The sequence below is a fragment of the Vicugna pacos genome, chromosome 35, assembly GCF_048564905.1.
Source record: "Vicugna pacos chromosome 35, VicPac4, whole genome shotgun sequence".
NCBI lineage: Eukaryota > Metazoa > Chordata > Mammalia > Artiodactyla > Camelidae > Vicugna > Vicugna pacos.
This window is the reverse complement of record NC_133021.1, coordinates 22,206,118-22,228,740: the sequence shown is the minus strand read 5'-3', so window position 1 is coordinate 22,228,740 and position 22,623 is coordinate 22,206,118. Positions and strand designations below refer to the sequence as shown.

General features: G+C 47.2%; 1 protein-coding gene across 1 annotated transcript in view; it reads right to left on the bottom strand.

The window, feature by feature from the left end:
• Positions 1-20,769, bottom strand: part of GAD2 (glutamate decarboxylase 2) — a 60,596-nt gene extending 39,827 nt beyond the window's left edge. Inside the window, exons 1-7 of the mRNA XM_006208904.4 lie at positions 20,246-20,769; positions 19,479-19,538; positions 19,127-19,282; positions 17,887-18,120; positions 13,172-13,262; positions 12,447-12,559; positions 8,419-8,534 (exon numbers count right to left, since the gene is read on the bottom strand). Of these exons, the coding sequence (XP_006208966.1) occupies positions 8,419-8,534; positions 12,447-12,559; positions 13,172-13,262; positions 17,887-18,120; positions 19,127-19,282; positions 19,479-19,538; positions 20,246-20,321 (846 nt within the window). The 5' untranslated portion in view covers positions 20,322-20,769. The remainder of the gene's footprint in view (positions 1-8,418; positions 8,535-12,446; positions 12,560-13,171; positions 13,263-17,886; positions 18,121-19,126; positions 19,283-19,478; positions 19,539-20,245) is intronic.
• Positions 20,770-22,623: the final 1,854 nt, after the last annotated feature.

Below are 22,623 nucleotides of genomic sequence, written 5' to 3'. Positions count from 1 at the left end.
ACAAAATATAGAAGCTACAAGGATTTTGATGTGTCCCCAAATTATCAAGACTCTTGTACTGATCAGTTGTCCATCAATGGAGTGGCTGGGGGATATGAGTTAATGAAGAGCCCACTTCTCTCCCCGTAGAATCTAGTGACTACTTAGGACTAAATCATATTTCTATTCAAGGGTAAGAGATGTTAAAAACCCGTATGATTTTTATTTTATACTAAATAGAAAATTCAAGGTTGATAGAAGATTAAGTTCTCTATCTTAAAAAAAGATATATCATAAGTAATCTAGCTCCAGGTTACATAATTTAAAATATTTGCAATTAAATATGGGATTTTATAGTTATAAAATAATTGTGATGTTAAGGTAAGCAGGCCTTCTGGGCTTGAGAAGGATGAGATTATCCAGAGTAAGAATGTGTGACAATGACAGCCCATTCCACCCGGCCCCACGACCGGAGAACGTGCCTCAGTCCCTTCCTTCTTTAACGTGGACAGTAAATCTCACCTGTCTTCAGGGATGGTGGGAGGGTGCACAGGGCAAGAGTGGAAAGCTCTGGCACAAATCACTGCCAGTTTCTCTTCCTCTCTCACCATTCAAATAAGCAGTTGAGACAGCTGCGTTAATTCTTTCAAGCCATTGTTGGTCACGTCCAGATATTTAACTGAGGCTCAAGTTCAGCTGCCTTGTGGACCACAGATTTCAGGGAAAACCTCTGCTAAGCTTAGGGGACACAAATATCATCAAGACAGCCTTTAGTATCAGCTACCCCCCACCCACCTCGTCTCCCATCTCCCCTCCTCTCTCACTCTCTACCTGCTGGTAGGGGCCCTTCGTCGTCTTCTGTGAGCTTGCTAAACTTGTTCTTGCCTCTGGGCCTTTTTATTTGCTGTTCCATTTCTTGGAAAACCCTTCCCTCGTAGACACATATATATCTCGCTCCCTCATTCCATGTAGGTCTCTGCTCTAAATCACCTCCACAGAGACCTTTTATGACCATGTTGTAAAATAGCCCACTACGACCCCACTCTCTTGTCACCACATGACGTTAGAGTAAATATTTATTAGTTTACAGTCTTTCCCCCACTAGAACAGGCTGCATGAGGGCAAAGCCTTTTTGAAGCATTTAACAAGCACTTGTATTTGGCCATGTGCTCAGAGAACAAGTCCAGGGAAATAGCTAGTATTTATTGCCATAAATCTCTGGCCACAAATCTCAATGTTTTGGTGTGGCTTTGGTGGTTGGGGCCAGATGATGGTGGCTCAGATGGACTCCAGTGCCTCTAATCTAAGGCTCATTCTAAAAGCGAGCCCAGAGGTCTTCTTGGCACCCACCCCAGAAAGCCTAATGTAGGGTCCTTCCCAAGCAGGAGGCAGCTATGGGCCCTTCTGACCAGACTAGCTGCTTGGGGGAAGAGAGAAGCAACCCAAAGCCTTCAAATAAACAAAGAGAAGGGACACACTAGGTTGGAAGTCTCAGCTCTTTAACTCTCCTGACGTTCCAGCCAAAGCTTTACCTTTTAGTGCCAAGGTCTATCAATCGTCCTTGGACTTGATCTTTTTCTACCAACAGTCCTTCCCTTGGTGGGTGGAGGGAATGGCGCTAGTGTGTGGGAACACAGAACAGAGGTGGAGGGATTACGCATCATTATACACCACGGATTCCCAACAAGGAAATCTAGAAGCCCAACCTGTGGCTGAGCTGCAGTCTGCTTCTTTGACCCGCCCCACGCCTTGGAACGCCCCCTCCCGCATCAGTGACTGGACCAGCAGTCCTCTCCTGTCCGCCTGCTTTTCCGTACCCTCTCCTGACACTCAGTAATTTACCTCCTTTACTGTCTTAGAGAAACTGGTAGCCCTTGCTCCGGTTTCTGCTCATCAAATGACCTCAAAGAGCATACTGCCTCTGAAAGCATCTGACTCACAAAGAAGCTTGTACTCTGTGAGCCCGCCTCACTCATTTCTAGTTATTATGATTTGGAGGGAGGCGATTACCAGCCCTGTTCTTCAGAGACTCCGTGTGAGTCAGAGGTGGTAACAGACCTGCACGCAGGGCATTTCTGTGAAGCTACCACCTCATCATTCACACTCAGATCTATAGTTTAAAGTCACCCCATTGTGAGCTTGTGTCCTAAGTGTCTTTTAAGAGAAAGGAATGGCGTGTACTGGGATTAAGTAGACCCAGTGGTGACATGCGGTGACAGATGGGGACACTGGCATGAAGCAGGGATTCAGTCACATGAAAGCAATTATTTCCATGATTTAGGATCCTGAGAAGAGTGAAATGAAAGTGTGTAATGGGAAAAGGTCATTTGAGACAAAATGACCGGCTCTGTTTGGGCGAGTTACTCTCTCATTCTGAGCCGTTGTTAGCTCAGTGGCGGTGATGAGTTTCCCCCTTGCTGGTGTGCGAAGTGTAGCTACTGCGTGTGAAGTCCCTGTGGATCGTGGGCATCAACAGAGGCTCACAAAGGTGTGGCCCTTCTAACTCTCCACCCTCCTGCCTAATGTGATGCCATCCTCTGGCCTCCCTGGGTACCTTGAGCAGAATTTTGCAATCTTCAAACAAAAGTAACATCGATTTACTTTATGTTTTAAACAGATGCCATATTAGAGCATGGAAAAAAAAAATCTCAAAATCATACAAGGAACAACAGAGAACCCAAACTCTCCCGAAGCTGTGACTCCTTGAGTATTGCTCTGGTATTTTGGGAGGGGGACCGTTATCCACCTTAGGAAAATGATCACCCCCCAGATATGCCTCCATCTTACCTCTTGGAGGGGCTCAGCTCTCCCCCCATGTAGGACACCAGTGGCTGGCTGGTCATAAGGGGAGTATTAGCTGCCATTCGGGGAGTCTTAACTGAAGGCCAGGCATTGTATTATCTCTCTTCATCTTCCCAAGAGCTACGTGAGCTGGGTATTATAATCCCCATTCTACGGATGAGGAAGAAATGAAGTAGGTAATCCAAAGTCATGTCCTGAGACGTGGCAGAGCAGGGCCTGTCATCATTTTTAGAGCATTCCAAAGCTTATGGGCTTTATCCACTAACCTGAAACAGGTCTACTCCTAGTCAGGCGACTCCTGACCTGGCTCTTGGAGCAAGGGAGAGTCACCCATGGTCCCGATGTGGACCATGATCTCAGGGGCACTGGGATTAATATGTCCTCTTCTTGTTTTTCCCTTCTCTGTCACTGCAGTGTACGCTCTTTGAGAGCCAGCACTGGGTCTGTTCTGTCCCTGCTGTCCCCCCAGTGCCTGGGGCCACGCCTGGTGTAGCAGCACTGCGTGAAGGGAGGAAGGAGTGAAGGAAACCTCTCTTGGCCCAGCAGCTGGCCTGTGCCTCACTGCCTTGCTCCTCGGTCTCCTGCTGCAGTGACAAATACCCCTGGGAGAGACAGCATGTAGAGTCACACAGCTCTCAGGTTATTTCCTGAGAGCGGGTTTTGATGGGATTGGGTGGGAGAGAAAATAACAGGGGGGCGATGAGGGCCCTGCGACGAAAAAGAGGCAGGAACGTGGAGGTGGGGCCGGGGCGCCAAAGGGGAACCGACTTTGGTTCACAAGTTCACTTTCGAACGTTCTGTCAGTGGTTCTGTCTAATGAGCAGCACTCCATACATGGGAGCTTCTCCCAAGCTGCCTGGGTCACTATCAGGCTTTTGTTTTTAACATAAAGGATGTCTGTTTTGGGCATGGACACCCTCTCAAAAAGTGTTGTGATAGGAAAACCATCTTTCTAAAGCAATTAGGAGCATCACCCCCTCCTCCCCCCAGACATGGGCTAAGGCCACAGGGGGCCTCAGCAGCACACTGGTGATGGGTTCTAGGAGACGGGGACGTGAGCTGGGCCTGGCGTGTCAAGAGTGGGGTGAGTTAGTTATGGTGATTTGCCTAAAAGATCCCAGTGTCTGTTGCGGTCATAAGGAACACTTTTCCTAGATGCAATTATGCTGTTTCATTGAGGCTACTTCTGGAAGAGGCTGTGTCACACGAGGACATAAGAGAAATTTGGAATTAAGCTCATGGTTGGGGCGTTCAAAGGATTTAGAGAGAGAGAGATGTGAATTACTGAGCTGGGATCTTGGTTTCCCTCTAAACCTACTTGCAAGAAAGGACCTAAAATTCATCGGATTAATCTTTGAGAAGCTTTTCAATCACTGAATTTGATGAGATTCCAGCAAAGGATGAGCACTGAACCCTGTAATCTTTAAGATCCCCTCCAATTCTGTGATTCTCTATTTTGGAAGAAAATAATCTTGTAACTCTTTACTCAAAACTCAAACGCTAGCTCTTGTTTCCACTCAGTGATTTATGTTCGTCTGTCCTTCATCACAGTACTGAGTGTTTGATTTAGTTCTATTTGAATTTCAAGAAAACAGTTTGCTTTGAACCAACAAAAACAGCTTGTCCTCCTTATCAGCTAGGGAAAGTTCTAGTCTGTTTTGGTGACCAGAAAAGTGACGATAGCCTTGTGGGATGTGACAGAGAGAGAGGGAAGTGCCGCCTAGAAGCAGAGGATGACCCTTTCCCTTCTGAGTGTGAGAATTTTCTGGCTGGATGCTGGAAGGTTTCTCAAATGCTGTTTCCATCTCTATGGCTCTGAACATGTCCAGTTATAAACTCTGTGCTCAGAATGGAAGACAGGACAGTAACGTGACCTGGTTCAATAGATCAGGAAATTATATTAGCACTAGAATGACTAACATGAGGAAAACAGAATTTGAGAAAAGATGCTTCAAGTGAATGTAGAACAGTCAGCTAGAGTTGCGACCAGGTCATCCAAACTAGTATCTGAAAGCAGTGTTGGGATTGTTGGAAAACTGAGGCTCTCGGTCTGACCTTGCCATGGACTGGCCATGAAACCTTGGGAAGAACGTCTTCCATCTCTGGGGCTTGGTTTCCTCATCCATAAGACACGGTGTTGTTGCAGTTAAGTTACCTAATATTTATGTAGCTCTCTCTATGTCCCAGGAACCGAGGGAAGTGATTTTTAAGGCTCTCATTTGATTCTCTGAGACTTGGGCCATGGAAACTCTCAAGGAGAGTGAGGAGGGGCCACATGTGAAGCAGCTTCTGCCTCAGCCGTTGGCCTCCCTGGGCCCCCTGGATCCACATGGCATCTCCACCACCCTCTCTCCCTGCAGGTCAAGGGATTCAGGAATGCAGAAACGGAAACCGGCCCGGAGAAAAGGCATTTCAGACTTGATTCGGTAATTTTCTTTCTTTAGCCTGTGAAGATCTATTTCTGGGGCTGAAGGAGACAGTGATTGTAAAATCCGAAAAGACTTAGGAAATATCTGGCCGGGCCTGCAGTTGGAAGGAGCCATACTGAGTGATGAACGGGATGGAATGGCCCTGAGGTCTGGAGCCCAGAAGCAAATAGAAGCAGGGGTTGCGCTACCTCTTAACCTGGAGCTCCAAGGGCAGGACCCACTTTTCAGGGCTCATCTGTCCAGAATGGGTTGGATCAAGTGCCCAAGGAGACAGTGGAGTGCTTTCAATCAAGCTCTGACAGCCCCCTCCAGCCCAATCCTATGAGGTAATGAGGGGGATTTTTTTGGTGGGGGGATAGATGAGGAACAGTTTAGCATCATCTTTACATGAAGAAAAAACTCTTGGTGTTAATTTGATTTGGGAAGGTAGAAAATGTTAAAGCAACTGATGAGCTGTGGTTTATAAAACTCTGTCACAGAATCATTTAATCTGGTTTCTGCATTGGTGGTCATGGCAGAGCCCTCACTGGTCTGGGATTCAGGAAATCTGTTTTTTTTCCTGGCTCTATCTACCCACTAACTGCAGCCTCTTCATTTAAAAAAGTGCTCAGACACTTTTTAAAACAATCTCTGTTCTGTCTGGCGCATAAGGTTGTTGCAAATCAAATGAATTTGTGTCTACTGGAAGCTGGAAATGGTCAGTAGCAATCAGATATAGGGTATTGTGCATTAGAAGGATAGCTCATCTGTCAAAATAAGCCTCAAGTTAGAAACAATTGGTATTTCAGGAAAGGTTCACAACTCTTGAATGTCCCTTCATGATTATGGGCAAGGATAGAAACACCAAGAGGAGGAGGGGGAATCAGATGGTGGTTGCAGAACCATTTCTTTCTGAATCACCTTTCGTTCCTTAGAAAATGGAGAAACAGACCCCAAGTTGGCAATATCAAGAAAAAGAGGCGTGGCCAAATTATCCTCTGATCACGTGACCTGGACTTTCTGCGCAACATTAAGTGAACTTACATTAAACTTGAGCGCAAGAAGCTCGTGCAGAAACCAGAGAGCACAAGGAAGCTTGCCGGTAGGTCAACCTCATTTCAGGTTGTGGGAACAGCATGGAAGCCAAGAGAAGAAGATGCCCAAGGGAAGACCATCTGGGTGTTTGGAGGCTGAGAGTAACATGTAGCTGTTTAAGGATCCAAATCACTTTAGATAAATAGTAAATGGAGGACACATTACATTATGTCTTTCCACCCTCGGAGAAGCTCAGAACTGAGAGCTAGCTCATGGTGGGGAACTTGGCTTGGGAGGCTGAATAATGTGGTCCCCACAGAGATGTCCACATCCTACTCCCTGAAACCTGTGAATATGTTACCTTATGTGGCAAATGGAGCTTTGCAGATGTGATTAAATGAAGGATCTTGAGATGAAAGAGTCTCTGGGTTATTGGGGTGGACCCAGCGTAATCACAAGGGTACGTATACGAGAAAGAGGGAGACAGGAGAGTCTGAGCCAGAGAGGGAGATGTGGTAATTGAAGCAGTGGTCAGAGAGAGAGAGAGGGGGGGATTTGAAGATCTGCTGCTGCTGGTTTTGAAGATGGAGGAAGTGGCCATGACCCAAGGAAGGCAGGCAGCCCCTAGAAGCTGGAAAGGCAAGGAAATGGATTCTCCCCGACAAGCTCCAGAAGGAACACAGCCCCGCCTGACCCACTGTAGATGTCTGACCTCCAGAACTGTAAGATAATGAATTCATGCTGTTTTAACTCATGAAGTTTGTGGTAGTTTGTTCCAGCAGCAATAGGTAAATGAAACATCAAGTGACTTCAGGTTGTAGTCTTCTCTGCTACATTTGATGTCTATAAACTGAGGAAGGGCATTAAAAAAATTAAAATGCTGAAACGTGACTAAAAACAAGATGCTAAAGATAATGTGTTAAAATAAATCATTAGTTTCCTTTAATTCCGTGGCTAGTGGAGTGGTTGTGAATTGTAATCACTGGCTTCCAATCTGTACTTGCCTTTTGTTTCCTTGTTATGAACTCTCTCTCTCTCTCTCTCTCTCTTACACACACACACACACACACACACACACACACCCCACTTAAAACAGGAAAAAGAAAAGTTCTGTAGTAGATCTGAGGTCCACTATGATCCCCTGCTTCTCCTCAACTGACATCTCCTTGTAAGGACCCCCCAGTCTCCATGTAGACCCATCTCCCCTCCCCATCTCCTAGTTCCCCAGCCATCACAGAGCTTTTTGATCTTCTTCAAGGCAGTTGTTCCCCAGACTCTAGTCTACTTTGAAGAAGGGGTCATGAAGGGACCATCTTAGAAATTACACAGCAGGTAATGCTTACTAATGCCTGTCAAGATCGGTCTCTGGCTCACTGCAGGGCCCAAGTGGCAGGATAGTTCAGAATAAGGGCGTTGCTCAAAGAGCTGCAGTGTGGCTTTGAACCTGTGTGCTACTCTATCCTAGCACGTGGGGGAAAGATGGCGGCCTGGCAGGCTAAAGCTGTTTAGTTCCATTTATGAGAACAGATGGGAAGTTGTTTTCAATGTCTAAGTGGTAATAGGGACAATGGCATTAACCCCTTGAAGGCCATGGAAGGAAGATGAAGCACTGTTGCCTGGAGCTCAACAAAGAAGCCCTGACAGCAGCCTGGCAGTGGGCAGGAGCCTGTGCTTGGCTGGGACAGATCTGGCCCAGAGATCAGATATGACAGACCTCTACACCATTTCTCTACAGTGATACAACCTCTGGTCAAGCGAGCTGAAGGGTTACGTGAAGTGCCTCAAGGCACCAAGAGGGTAGAGTATCTGATCAGAGTTTTCTAACAGAAAGATCGTATCAACAGGACACGCTGGAGTTTTGAGTTATGCAGGAACAGCACTGATGACCCAATGGGTTCAGACTGACTCTGTCCTCTCTCCTCCCCCAGTTCTCCCAACACGTAACATTATCACAGAGAAGTATGTATAGGAATGAGGGGTAAAAGCACTCTGCTTTCTCTTTGAGTGTTTTCCTGAATTTCAAAGAGAAAGGAGCTTACCCCTTGAACAACCCAGCTGATCTCTCCCCTCATTTTCTCCCAAGAAGTATCTTCTGGAAAGAGAAACTCTGGGGTAAAGCATTTCCAAATATCATTCCTTCAACTTGAGCTTTACGAAATATCTCCTTAAACTTGGAAAGAACATTAACACCTACGTGCTCAGATGTGAAGGCGATGAGCCTGGGGACGGCCGCCATTCCTTTCTCCTTGACTTCTGGGAACATCTTAAAGCGCGCGATGAGCATGGCATACATGTTAGATATGGCGCCACCTACAGTGCAGAGCAACACAGTTACCTTTCCCAGTCATGGTCAACATCATTCACATGCAAGCAACATTCCTTACGTCCACTGACCTAGAGTCCTCCTTGGACACAAGAGAGGACCGTCCTCCTGGCTGTCCTTTGAGTTGAATCATCAAAGGCACAAGCTAAGAGGGTCCAGAGAAGGAGCAGTCAGCCCAGCCCTAGGATGGGGGCCAGCCTTCCACACCCACCTCAGTACCTGGGGTAACTGCAGTTGATTCTGCTCTTGCCAGGAGCCCTTGGGAGAGGTTTTTAAGAACTTACAAAGTGTTGCCTTACTTCTCAGCTTGAGAGTGTGGTCATTCTGCATTAAGCCTCTAAAAATCCTACCCATATCCTCATGGAGAAGACATTTCTTTTCATTACAGCTCATGCAAAGCATTGCACCTGGACTGAGGAAGATCAGTTGCTATTAATGATGTGGACTGCTAATGGTCCTTATAGGATGAGGATGAACATCCAAGCCCATCTCATCATACTTGCCTGTTGATTCCCCCCGAATGGTTCTCCTTTTCAAGGACATCATCAGAATACAATTTTAATAGTTAAAATTTCATAATTATACGAAAACACACAACTAAGGGAACTTTAAGTCCATATTGAATTACTTTTCAAGGGTCATCCTAAGACTGTCAAGGATTTCGTACTGTAGGGTTTGTAGCTTATAAGTAGAGGCTCATTTGATAAGCAAAGAAAAGTGAGCTTTCCCCGAGGATTGTTGGAAAGTTTAGGATTCTTGCTATCCAGGTAAAAGACAGATGGTTTTGAATGCAAATGAACAAGCTGGTGTGGGAGTTGTGAGACCATGAGGCAGAGGGAAGGTATAGTCCCTCCTCCTACCCAAGGGGTCACGCAAGTGCTCCAAGTCCCTTTCCTTCTGGTGGCCGTGGAGCAGAAGGTATCTCTGTACCAAGGGGAGTGGTCCACGCAGGGCCATGATCTCTGCCTCATGAGCCCTGGGCTCTGACGCAAGCAGGCAGCCCTGGCACAGAGCAGTTGTCACCCAGAGCCTGGATCTGTCATCACTCAGAATGAGGGCAGTTCCTACCTCTTCTGGACCCTAGAGACGCGGGACAAATAGAATCCAGGTCAGGCCTGCTCTGAGCAGACACCCTGTCTAAAAGGCTGACTGTATAGGATGCTGTAGGGCGAGAGACCAGCTTTTACGGTTTTTAAAAGCCATTTCATTTCATTTATTTAATTTATTGCGGGGGGAGTTCTTGACTTTTTTTTTAAATGGAGGTACTGAGGGGTGAACCCAGGACCTTGTGCATGCTAAGCATGCGCTCTACCACTGAGCTATATACCACCCCCTACCCGCTGCCCCAAGAGACCAGCTTTTAAAGGAAGTTCCACTCCAGCTCGTGGTTTCTCCATCCTGGCACTCAGGGATATTCTGGGCTGGATGATTTCTGGTGGGGGCGCTTTCCTGGGCATCCTTGGCCACTACTCCCCACCCCAGTGAGTTGTGATGATCACAGTTTTCTCCAGATACTGCCAAATGTGCCCTGGGGGGCACAATAGCTCCCAATTAAGAACCACTGCCCTAGTTCTCTCCAGAGAGGATGGGGAGGAAGGAAGGCAGAAGAAAAAGGGGAAGATGGATGCAAAGAAAGTGCAGTTCACAGTGCAATCATCCAGGAATCTTCCGCTCTGCCTACCCACTCTTCATGACACACCTCGGTCATTCTCTGTCTAAAGTTCAGCAGCCCTGACAGGAATGGGGAGGCCTCTGCGTCCCTGGACAGAGCAGACTGCCTTGTGTAACACAGGCATGAGGACAGACGTATAAGCCCTACACGCTCTCATTCCCCAGGAATCTTCCAGAGAAATGGAGCAAAGACAAGCCCTGAAACATTCTGAAAATCTTGTGGACAGGAAAAGATCTGTGCCTGTGTCATTTCCCCTGTGTCTGCCCCTAAAATCATGACGCTTTCCCCTAGGAATAAGGTAGGATGCTACCTAGAAAGGCATCCATTGGCAAGTGAGGACGCTATGATCCATCTCTTCTCTGTAATGCCTGTCGACAGCAGAGCAGAAACAGGTTGCCAATGACCTTTTCTTCTGTCCCTCCCCGATTTTGCGAAGTTTGCATTACCCTGCAGCATGGCACCTATGGCTTCCATCTTGGGCTGAGAGCGTAAGGGTCTTTGGGATCCAAGGAAGGAGCCCCAGGATCAAGCTGAAGTCTTTTCTACCTGATCATTCCCCATCGTTGATGAGGGTGGCAGCCCATACCTGGCTTAGCAGAACTGTCAAAGAAGATTCTCTGGGTGTGTATTTTCTGGGGCAGGTGGGTTCCAAGACCAGCCAGGTAAGTTAGGCCTGGCCCAGCCCCCCGTAGTCAACTTTCACGGGTCAACAGGGGTGGCTGTCCTCTTCCCAATTCTGGGAACCATTAAAAGAGAGCCCAACGTGCTCCTGGCTCCTCGGGGACAGCTCAGTCACACAAGCAACCTTACAAGAGGAGGACAAATAAAGGCAGAAAGAACGTTGACCTCTGAACCCCACCTAATTCCTCATGAAAAATACCTTAAGAGCATCCGTTCCAGCTAATGATGACAAAGTTCCCTCTATCGGGGAAGGTTTTCCAAAGGAACACTAAGTACTCAGTTCCCTACAAAATAAAACTAGCTTGAAATTCATCACAGCTGGTGTTCCGTGACTTAAAAAAAAAAGGGCAAATTTTCCCTTTCATTTAACTAACACATTTTCCTTCAGCACCTGAAAACATATGCTTTATCTCTAGAAACAGAAAATAAAATAGCCAATCTGAGCTTGTGGATAAAGCTGCTTAATTTAAGACTTGTCCTGAGGCCACTGTTACTCAATATCATTTCTTCCTTTTGCCTTTTTCTTTATTTTTCTCTCTCCCTCATCATCCCCTTGTGTCTGGAGATTCGCTGAAGCGAGATCGGGGCCTGGCCTTTGCTGTGCCTGACACAACGGCAGGTGTGGCTCTGGCCTCCCCAGTGGGGCCAGTTTGCGAGTCCTGCGCCCGAGGGCAGCGTCCGCCCGTTCAAATGACCCCCCTCCTGCCACTGACGAGGTGACGTCTGCACGCCAGGTTTCTTTTCCATGGGTCAGTGACTCTCTCTTTTCCCACTGCCTTCCTAACTTCTATTTCTTCTCTGCATCAAACCAAGGTCACACACACAGACCCAGGAGCCAAGGGCAGGACTTTCTGTCTCAGGTTGATTTTCTTGGCTGGAAGAGGTGTAAATAATGCAGCTTAGAACACAATGGCTGGAGATGAAAGGCAGGATGGGAAAGACTGAATGATACCAGAAAGAAGAAAGGGAATGAGAAATCTCTTGTAGAAATCATCACCCTCTTTTTTAGCTCTAAGAAACTGTCTCCCAAGACACTTCCTATCCTCCCTGAAAATAATGTGAATCAGCTTCCCTGCTTGTTAACTGAAAGGAATGGGGTGCAGACACCCTATTCTGTAGCTCTTCCTTGTTACGCACCCTCAAACAGAGAAGGCTTTATAAATGAAGCTACCCTTTTCCTTTCCCTGATTCTTGGGAGTGTGAAATCCTTATTCCCTAATTCCTTTATTAGGAATCTTTATTCCTTTGTTTCACGTGATCCATCCTTGCTATGTGTAGGATCACAGAAGAAATACTGGGTTAATCCCATTGATGCTTATGCTCTTTTTTAAACATAAATAATTAATATTCAAGCAAGGAGTAGCTGGCTTGGAGGTGTGGTCAATGGTCATGTGTACTTAATCACACTCATTTTCTTGATCAACATATTGCCTGTTTAACCTAAGCAGAAATAGAGACTAGACATTTAATCATTTCCACGTTCGTAGTAAGGCATGGCATAGCAAAAGAAAAAAAAACCACAAAGAAAGGTTGAAATATCATATACCAGGAGAAAATATCCCATCGCCAGAGCCCCCTGGCCAGCCAATGATTTCTCTCATCTTCTTTAGCGTGACATATTCCAAAAGCACGAAGACAGGAGCAATTTCATAGGTGAACCTGAAATGTAGTAATGGCCACATTTTATGTATGAAACACAAAGAAATAATTCATCATCACAGTATCTGCAGAACAACTTCCTTTTCCAAAGCCTACGTTCACAAACGTTACAATTATAGCATTAAGCAGAGAGAAAATTAAGTCTTTTAAAAGATTTGCTGAAATGGACACAACACTGTAAACTGACTATACTTCAATTAAAAAAAATATATATATACAAAAAAAAAAGATTTGCTCAGTTTTCTGTTCCTAAAGTCAAGAGCTTCACTATTGGCTTAATGCACAGGGTCATTTATCATGGTGAATAAATACACTGCAAAGTAACACAGTAACACTATGTAAAGGACAGCATTCAGCCCTGTTTCTTTCATATGATACATAATTATAAATCCAACATGTAAAAAATAAGTCCCTTTTGTGTTTAAACCATGGTGCATGAAAGATCTATCAGGACTCTTCTTTTAAGCTAGAGTGAACAACTCTGAAATTTGTATCATTATTTTAGGGGCTACTTAATAAGGAAGAGATATTTCACATGAGAGGTAGAAGGAAGACTATGGAACTGCATTAATAATTATCCTGGATTACACAGAAACACATTTAGCAACTTACATATTCGTGTTTGCTGTTGATGTCAGCCAGTCTGCTGCTAATCCAACCATATCCAGTCCAGTAGAAAGTTGATTGAAATACCTGGGATGCCCTGAATTAGACGGAATACCAGGATCAGGATGAAGCCAATGAAAATAAATGCCTCTGAAACACATGATTTCTCCAGCTAAAGAACCTTGAAAGATCCTTCAGTTATAGGAAATCCATACTCAGAAACCTACCACGAACTCACACATACACATGCACACACACATCCCAAAGGAGCATTTCCTTTAATGGGAAGAGACTATTTTGGGTTTCAGTGTTTCTTAAAACACACTCTAAAAATCATCCTTTAAACATACTCTATAAAAAAGTAACAAACATGGTTTGCAACACGGATGCTAATTTATTTTCTAGCATTCTTTCCGTATATTTGCAAATTCAAATGCTGTTGCAATCCAAAGCTATTCGAACCAGGTGGCTTCTTGTTTACACTCATGCTGCTAAGAAATCCTTTTTTGTTGAAGTTGTTCTGGAAATCAGTCATATACCATGACATCCGCCAGGCACGTCAACATTCACAGTAATATCAGTGACAAATGGCTGATGATCAGAAAAGACAAGGCAAAAAAATGAGAAAATCACTCTGTTGAGTGATATGCCCTGGATGCAAAAGGTGATGATTGTCTAAAGGCGGTATGAACAAACCGAATTCTTGTCCATTCTTTTCTGTCTGAATATCTGATCATAAACAACAGACCTCCTTCCTCATCGAAATTCAAAATAAAGCTGAATACAGTCAACATCACTGTCTTGTCCACAAGATACATGAAGGTATGTTCGGTGGGCTTATCAGTCCATTAGCAAGGTTTATCTCATTAACTTCTGGATTTCTCTAAAACTCTATCTAAAGGGATTGACACCCAAATACTGCTATGTGACTGTAAAGATCTCATTAGAATTCTGTTCCCTTCTCTTGCCCCACAGAAGCCTATCTATAAATCTGTGATTTACTGAGCAGCAAGAATTTTGGGAGATTAACAATTATGGAAATAGCTTCTGATAAAAAGGCATCCGCCACTTACTGGACACCTGTCTGAAGCCTGGGGATGTGATAGTCTCTCAGGCCAGCATGGACGAAACAAGATAAAGGAAGGTAGTGGGGAAAGCAGAGACAAAAGTCAACACAAAGCTTATCTCCGGGACTGGAGAGCTCTCTTATCAGCCTGCGGCATGCAGCTAGACAATTAGACACCGAGAAAAGACAGGATAGGAGCTGGGGGAGAACTCATCTTAAAGAGACTGGGGGTTGTGCAGGTCTCGCTCATTCTCCGGCATTGTTTCACTGCCCTGTGGCCTTGCACGGCACCCTTCTAGCTTTCGGCTTTTTTGCAGGCCCTCTGATGTTAACCCATCAGTTTATGCATCCATGGAAAAGGAAAAAGCCTTCCTTGCTGTGGCTGCCCTGCCTCTGGAACAGCCCTCCATGCCTCTCTGCCTCATTGACTCCCCATTTCATTAGCGCTCACAGCTGACATCAGAGCCGGCTTCTCCCTCCCGATGCCCCTTTATTTCCCTTTCCATAAGCCATTTCTTTGAAGCGAGGAAATTAATAAGGATTAGCAAATCTACCCGTTAATCAACACTCCCAATTCATATGCATTTTCTGGACGAATCTGTTATCTATTATGACACACTATTTAACTCTATGGAAACTTTAGCATGAAAACCTCTGCATAAAATTGAGGGTCCCAAGACGTGTGTTGTGCCCTGGGTTATCAGAAGGTCAATCCACCGTGATGACTGCCTGTGGGAAACCGTGGAAGTGTGATGCTTCAATGGTTTGGCTTCTTTCTTCTAAATATTTTTTTGACCTTGGTCTACTTCACCTAAAGCTCTCCTGCTCAAATATTTCATTCAGTAATAATGATGTGGAAATATGATGCAGGAAGATAGTTTGACAGATCAGAATATGATTTCTATAAAAATATATGTATTCTCTTCCCATGAACCTACAGACTGCTGGCACATCCAGGTAGGGTGCCCTGAGACCTGTCTGCGAGCCTGCCTGCTGTCCTAGCCCCTCTGGCATCCAGCTGCCATGGTGGCCGCCTGCACCTGGCCCTGTGCTGTGAGCGAGCGCCTCGCCAAGGAATCAGGTGGCCATGCGCTGCCCTGGAGACAGCCAGTTTGAAATGTGAGATGAGAGCTGCTCCCGCCTCTGGAACGCTCCCGACAGATGGGCAAATGAGCCAGGAAGGATGCGCAAACTCTGCAAACAGCCAGCCCCAGGCAGCTCTGACCCTGGTGTCCACAATCCGTTGGGAAGCAGCCCCAGGTCGGTCCAGGCTGCTCTCTCTGGACCAGCAACACACACCCAAGGACGGCCTCGTTTACTGATGCTTCAATTCCTTTGTCGGATGATTGGGTTCAGAGATTCAAAACAACGTCAACCCCTTCACCCCCTCCCCATCCGAAGGACCCCTGCAGATACTCATCATTCCAGAATTCTATCATTGTCTGCACTTTCCAATGTTCTATTCCAGTATTTCTTAGAGGTAATTTTAACAATGCATGAAGACTTCCCCAGTGCCCCTTACTTCTCTCTAAGCTTGGAGCCCAACTGGAAGTTAGGTTAAGAACGCTCAGTAGAAAGCAGACGATAACATGCATTTTATAAAAGAATCTCCCAAGGGACATTGAAATGCCTAAAGGTAGCAGTGATGGCAAATAGTTCACAGACCCTCAACAGGACTAGCTGTCAAATGCAAGTTATAGCCCGAAACCAATACACCTGCCAGTCAAAAAGGAAGGTGACTGCTGCTAATGATTTGAAATGCTTTTGGAGGTGGAGGGAAGGACCAGATTACACACATTATGAATGACAGTAATACCAAATTACTACTGCTATGCCTTGGTCAGAAATTCAACTTAATCATATTCTTTTCCCTGAACTTTAAGTAAAATGCATTAGGGCTACGCTGGCCAACAGTTTGACAAGCACTATGGCAAAAGTCTAAGTATTGAATCGGCCCATCTTTTCCTGACACTAAATGGAACACTGACGGACAGAACTATTAGTTTCCCTGACCAGCAGTTCCCATTATCTTAACTGTTTAAATTGCATTTCAGACACCACCAGCTTTTAAGGGCGAAGATGGGAAACATTTTTATAGATTTTTTTTCGGTTTGGTAGCAATAAAAGTAATAGGTAGCAATTTACTCTTAATACATTTAAATATTAGATTGGGCAACAGGTCAAACAAAAATGAATTAAAAGCATTGCCCAGGTTTGCACCTACAGATACACGGAAATCTGGAAGGGAAAATATCTTTCATGCCTAGTATATACATCACGTGGATTCTCTGTGAACATAATTCAGAATGAAACCTAAAAAGCCTTAAGAAATCATACTCCACAGACTGAGCTTGATAGAAATCTCCAAGTTCAATTCTTTTCCTTATGTATCTAATTCTAAATCTGTACTTTCACAAAAGTGGTTGATTATAGTAACGGGAAATCAATTTCCCCAGGCTTCTTCTATGCACATCTTTCCTCTCTGTCGGTATGAAGAACATGCAGAAGCAAAAATCAAAACCCAAAAAAGGGCTAAAAGTCACATAGCAAACATTCTTAAAATTTGTTGTTGGTCAGAATGATACTGATAATTCATTAACAAAAAACTTGCTAAGAAAAAGATCTAGGTTTCTAGGGTAATTAATATTTTTGTGGTATTTTACATATTGCTTTGTTAGCAAATCTTTTTAAAGCTACAAATCAATTTAGATCCACAAGTTTGCCCCTTTCCCCTGAAATTCATTCATACTTATTTTTATTGCTTTAATGAAGTGTAGTGCCACCATGTATCAGGGTGATTAGAGGCAAAGTAGAAAAGGAAGGGGTAATCCTGACCTGGGGAGATGAAGAGCTGAATTTGTGTAGATAAAATAAAAGCTTAGAATGCACCCACATAAATGTTACACCCGGGGCTATAAACTGGATAGACTATGACGAGTATGATAAAAAAGCAATAAACAGAAAATACACTAAGAAATTTTGTCCCTAAGGATATCTGATTCCCCTCTCTCCCTTTTTCCTTTCTCTTGTATAAGAGTGGTTAGGAAGCTCGCACATCCTTGTATAACGAGGCTGAACTGTTAAGCTAGCTTGTATTATGTTTTCTTTTGTGTACATTTCTTTAAAAACAGAGGAAAATCCGGAGTTTGAATCTGAAGTATTGGGCATTTTAGACAAGGCCAAAATATCATTCCTCTGGTTTGATGATTACACCAGGTGTAAGTTCAATTTCTGACCATTTCTACACCAAGGAAATACCAGCACTGCTCCGGTATTTGGGCTTTTGTCTGGATCATGTTCTTTGGTGCTTTCATTTTCCAGAATCCCTCTCTTTCTCTATTTTGGGTCGCTTCGACTGGCCTTTACTGACAAATGGTTGCTTCTACATTAGTGATCAATTTCCATGGCCAAATATGTGAAATGTAAAATCTGGTGATTTACACTTAGATAATGTCTCTGATATTAACAACTTCAAAAGCATGAACACTAATGGTAAAATGTTAAACATTCTTATCATGATTATTTTTTAAATGATGAAAATAACGGTAAATTTGAAAAATATCACTAACCCCATAAACCAGAAAACATTTTTTCTAGAAAAAATAAAAACTATAAAAGAAAAAAAAGAGCTTTATTATTTCTGACTGGACAATACCTGTTTTAATTGCATATTTTAGAGTTGTTTGGCAATGCATCAAAATTTCCTCCAAATTTTGTGGTTGGTCTGCCAACTCCCAATTATATTCTTGAAGAAGCTCATTAGGGTAATGGAAATCAATCACTTTGGTTGATCTATCGAAACTTTTCACCACATACTGAAGCAAAATGTCCATAACATCTTGCAGAAACGCCAAAGTGGGCCTTTCTCCATCACACGCTGGTAGCAGGTCTAAAGAATGGAATCAAAATGCCACATTTTAATTTAACAATGAAAATATCTAAGCAAGCTCTTCATTTGACAATTTCTCTTTAAACCGAGAGATTTTTAAGTTAAAAAGAAAGTCTTCTGGAAAGGCAGAGCATTTTCTTTAAAGGGGAGGTATTTTTCAAAGATGAAGGAATGGAGGGAAAAACCCCGATTTCTCTCCCTATGCCTAATTAATTTTAATTTTTGCATTTCAGTTCATAACTTATTTGCTTTTTCTTTTATTTTCTTTCTCTCTTTCGGAGCATGCTTCCACTCATCTGTTTCACCGGGGTACGTCCTAAATGTTATTTCTCAATAAGTCATCTTAAATGATTATGGAAATACTTCAGGTCAATAATCTTTGAGGAATGCCTTTAGGGCAAATCAGACAAAGTGGAACATGCAATGTTAGGATCTCTGGCCTATTACGAAGGCCTGATGTTTCCAAAGGCTGTGTGTGTGTGTGTGTGTGTGCGCGCGCGCGCGCGTGCATGCGTGTATCTGCGAGCGCGTGCATTTGTTTGGGTGACCCGGTGTGTAAGCGCAAGGCAGTAAAACCGCGCGCAGGTCTCATGTTAGTTGTTCTCCTGTGAAATCACAGTTACAAATTACTCCCGCTTTAAAGACCTCGAAAGTCTCAGCAATTCTGAACTGGAAACTGAGTCCTACCGGAGGCCTCAGCGGCACCAAGAAGCCGACCTGGAGCTAGGGTAAGCCTGGGCGCCTCGGCCACGCACCGACCCGAGGGCGGCGCTAGGGGAAGATCGCCAAGGCCCTGGAGCCCCTTGGAACGCAGTAGGGGGTCAGACCGAGGGGGTGGGCCCAGCGTGTCTCACTATCAGCTGACGATTCTCCTGAGGTCGGCCTCCGCGCTCCACCTCGATCCCCGGGTCAGGCTCCCGGCGCCGGGACCCACTTGGCCGCGGTAGGCAGGGCAAGGAGAGGGGCAGAGGCTTCGGCACCCCCCACCCCCGCGAGATGCCCTTACCTGTTGCGTGTAGAAGCGCATAGTTGACATCCGCTTTGGGGCAGCTGCAGGGCTTCTGGTTGCAGTTGCAGGCGCAGGCGGCCTTCTGGGAGGTGGCCCGCGGGGGCTGGCTCCCACCGCTCTCCGCTGGCTTCTCCGCGTCTCCGTAGAGCAGGGCTGGGCAAGGACACCGAGCGCGGACCTCGGTCAGCTGCCTACCCGCCTGGCTCCCTCGTTCCCGCCCATCCCTGGCCAAGAATCAAGAATCCCCGACCCCGGTGATGGGATGCGCAGAAGAGAAGGTGGCTTTGTCCCCGCGGGCCCCGAGGAGCCTGGCCACGTCCTCCTCCCTCCACCCGGCACCGTCACTCACCGCACAGCTTGTTCCCGATGCCGCCCGTGAACTTCTGGGCCACCTGACACCAGGCTCTCGCTGCAAGAAAAGACAGGCAGGAGGATGGCGAGGCAGAAAGAAAACAGCAGACGGACATGTGAAATTTCGTTCTTTGTGAAGGACGTCAATAAACCCAGGGTCCGGGAAGGGGCCTCATGGGGCCCAGCACAGCGGGCAGGTGCGGGCGGTGCGCGGGACCTTGGCGGCCTGGCCCGACCCTCGGTTCACTGATTTTTTTCCCAAGGAGCTGCTCACATGGCGACCCTTTGCTTGCCCTCCAGGTGTCAATCCGTCAGGGCAAACCCCCCTTCCTGCCTCGCTCGGGCGAGTTTTCCTAAGACACCGAGGCTGTCCATTTCCTTGCAGGCTCTCCTTCCAGACCAAGAGTTCGTCCCCTTTCCAATATTTCTTTTCCTCACCGCCACTCCGTCCCTCTCCAGGGTCCAGACACCAAGATGGTGGCAGTGCCCCAGGCCCACGAATTCGGTGTCAAGGATATGTCACCGTGTTTGGGGAGGGGGCTCTCCCAGACTTCAGCAGAAAGGGCCAGAGATTCTCTGGGTATCTTCCCAGGGGATAAGGGCCTGTGGGGGTTTTGGTCTCTTGGGCCATCAAGTACCTACCCCCAGGGAAGGGTGAAGCCTCTGAAGTTTCCCGTTGCAGGTGGAAAAACCTTCATCTCCCCCAGCCCTGCAAAAGCCAGTCCACCCGCAAAGCTCGCTTCCTCCAAGTCCGGGTTCTCCTACCTGTGCCGGAGTTCTCGGGATCCCCGGAGCCATCTTCAGATCTGAAGGACCAGAAGCCGGAGCCAGGAGATGCCATTGGTGCTGCGAGACTGGAGCAGGACGCCTCCGAGTGCAAACTGTCAGCGAGCTGCTCTCTGCTCGGCCCCGCGCGCGTGCTTGTGTGTGAGTGCGCGTGTGTGTGTGTGGCGGGAGGAGGACACCGCGGGGGGACCGGCGCGGTGGCACGGCAGAGGGTGGGTGTCACACAGAGACAGGAAATGTGTGTGTCTGCAAGTGCACGCGCGCCGTGTGTGTGTGTGTGTGTGTGTGTGTGTGTGTGTGTGTGTGTGTGTTGGGATTAGGGTTTAGAGACGTGGCAAAGCTCTGAAAGCTTTGGAGGTTGAATAGGAAAGGGAATTGAAGGGTCCTCACAGCCTGAAGATGGGCAAGCGCGGAGCGCCTGAGTGATTTTGAAGGGGAGGGAGCCCAATAGGGATGGATGAGGGGGCGGAGGAGGGAAAAAATGGAAGAGGGAGGGAGCTGAATCGTGAGAGTGCGAGGTAGACAGCATGCCCGAGCTGGAGTCAGTGTGAGTGGGTGGGAGGCGTGCAGGGGAGCCCCAGGGCAGCGAGAGGCGTGAGTGTGCTGGCAGTCCCTGCGGGCCCGGGCGCGCTGTCCGGAGGGCTAAGGCAACTGACCGCCTGCCGACCTCGACAGGGGTAGACCAGAGAGACTTTGGCCCGCGGGAAGGGTGGCCGAGAGAGTCTTAACATTTGTATCTACCGGCGTATTGTTTGAGGTCTGGCTCGGGCTGTGGGGAAGGAGGCGCGTTTCCCGTGCCGCCTTCCTCCAAGAGGGTGCTGAGGTCACGGTGACCCCAGGAGCCCGGCAGCTGGGCAGGAATCAAGAGCGGTTCTCGAGCCCGGGGAGGCTACGATGGGGGAAGGGCACCTGTGCGCTGATGGGCTCAATTCAGTTCCTTAGTAGAGCCTAAATGCTTGCCTACTGAGCCGCGCAGTCCCCGGGAGCGCACCATTTCTGCTTTTCGGAGTGCGTGCCAGCCGAACCCACAGTCCAGGTTGTGACTGACGGATGGGGAGAAAGACTGCTGACTGAGGCAATTAAAATCCATGCTGGAACCTATCACCGAGGACCTCAGGCTGGGCAGAGAAATAAAACGAATGGAAACTTCTTGGAAGAGGGGCTGGGAAGGGCAGCTAGAGCCGCAGGATTGACGGCTGATGGGGTCGGGTCATTTGGTGACTTCGGCCTGCGGAGGCGGGGAAGGGCCCACTGCGTGTGTCACGAGAATCGCTGTGTGCGTGGGAAGCGTGCACCGAGGTTCCAAATAAGCAATCTGAGCTTTCCAAGGGCGGAAAGAAGGCATCGCCAGCTGGGCCCGCGTTTTATTGAGCCTCAAATCAATGACCACCTCCTCCCACAAGGGGATTTACATGATGGGGTGCGGTTGGGGGAGACGGGAGATTATCCCTGTGTCTGAGGCAAGGTGGGAAGGGGTTTTTTCTTTTCCTAAGAAAGTCAATATCTCTCCTCTTTTAAATTTCTTTTCCCTACACGCTGTTAAACAAAGGGAGGGCGCCTTGAAAATTTGGGGCCTGCTGAGTTTGCATAGCTTTCCCTTGGAGGTCGAGATCAGTGTCTAGTACACCTTGCAGCTCCTGGGCACGCAGAGAGAGGGTGAGAAGGACCTGGGTGGCAAACGGGGGCGTCTGGCCTCCCGGGGCGGGCACTCCCGGGCGTGTGCCTTCCCCTTGTGCGAGCGCTTCTCACTTCCACTGTGTTCACAAGTCATTGTTTCTCTGATCTCCGAATCAAGCCACCAAAGCTGCTACTAAAGCAGAGAGACCCACGGGTCCTCAGTCCTGGCTACCATCTCTCGACCCTTCGTTCAGGAAGGGCGTCTTGGGGCCCGGGGCGGCCGCGTACAAACCCAAGTCCTGTGCCCCCAGGCACGCATAAGCCAGGCCAGTTATCTCCACAAAGCTTTGTCCTCTTCCCACGTGCCGGAGCCTGGAGGAACCGTGGGATTTGCACAGTGGCCGCGGACCCGGGCCTGGAAGTAGGGGCGCGGAAGGGCGCTGGCCGAGACCTTGCCGCAGGCTTGACGCGGCGCCGGCTGTGGGGAGAAGTCTGCGCCAGGTTGCGGCCGCGCGGTGGGCGAGATACCAGGCCGGCGCCCCCGGCTCCAATGCTCCAGTGGATCCAAGTAACAACTCCAGGGGAGCAAGGACTTCGTGGTTCCGCCGTCTGCGCCGCTAGCAGGGCGGCTCCGCAGCTCTTGCTACAGCCGTGCAGATACGAGTGGGAGAGACCAGTTCTTTGTTTAAATCCACACCAAATTCTGCAAATATTTCGCTTCAAGCCGGCAGACTGGAGCT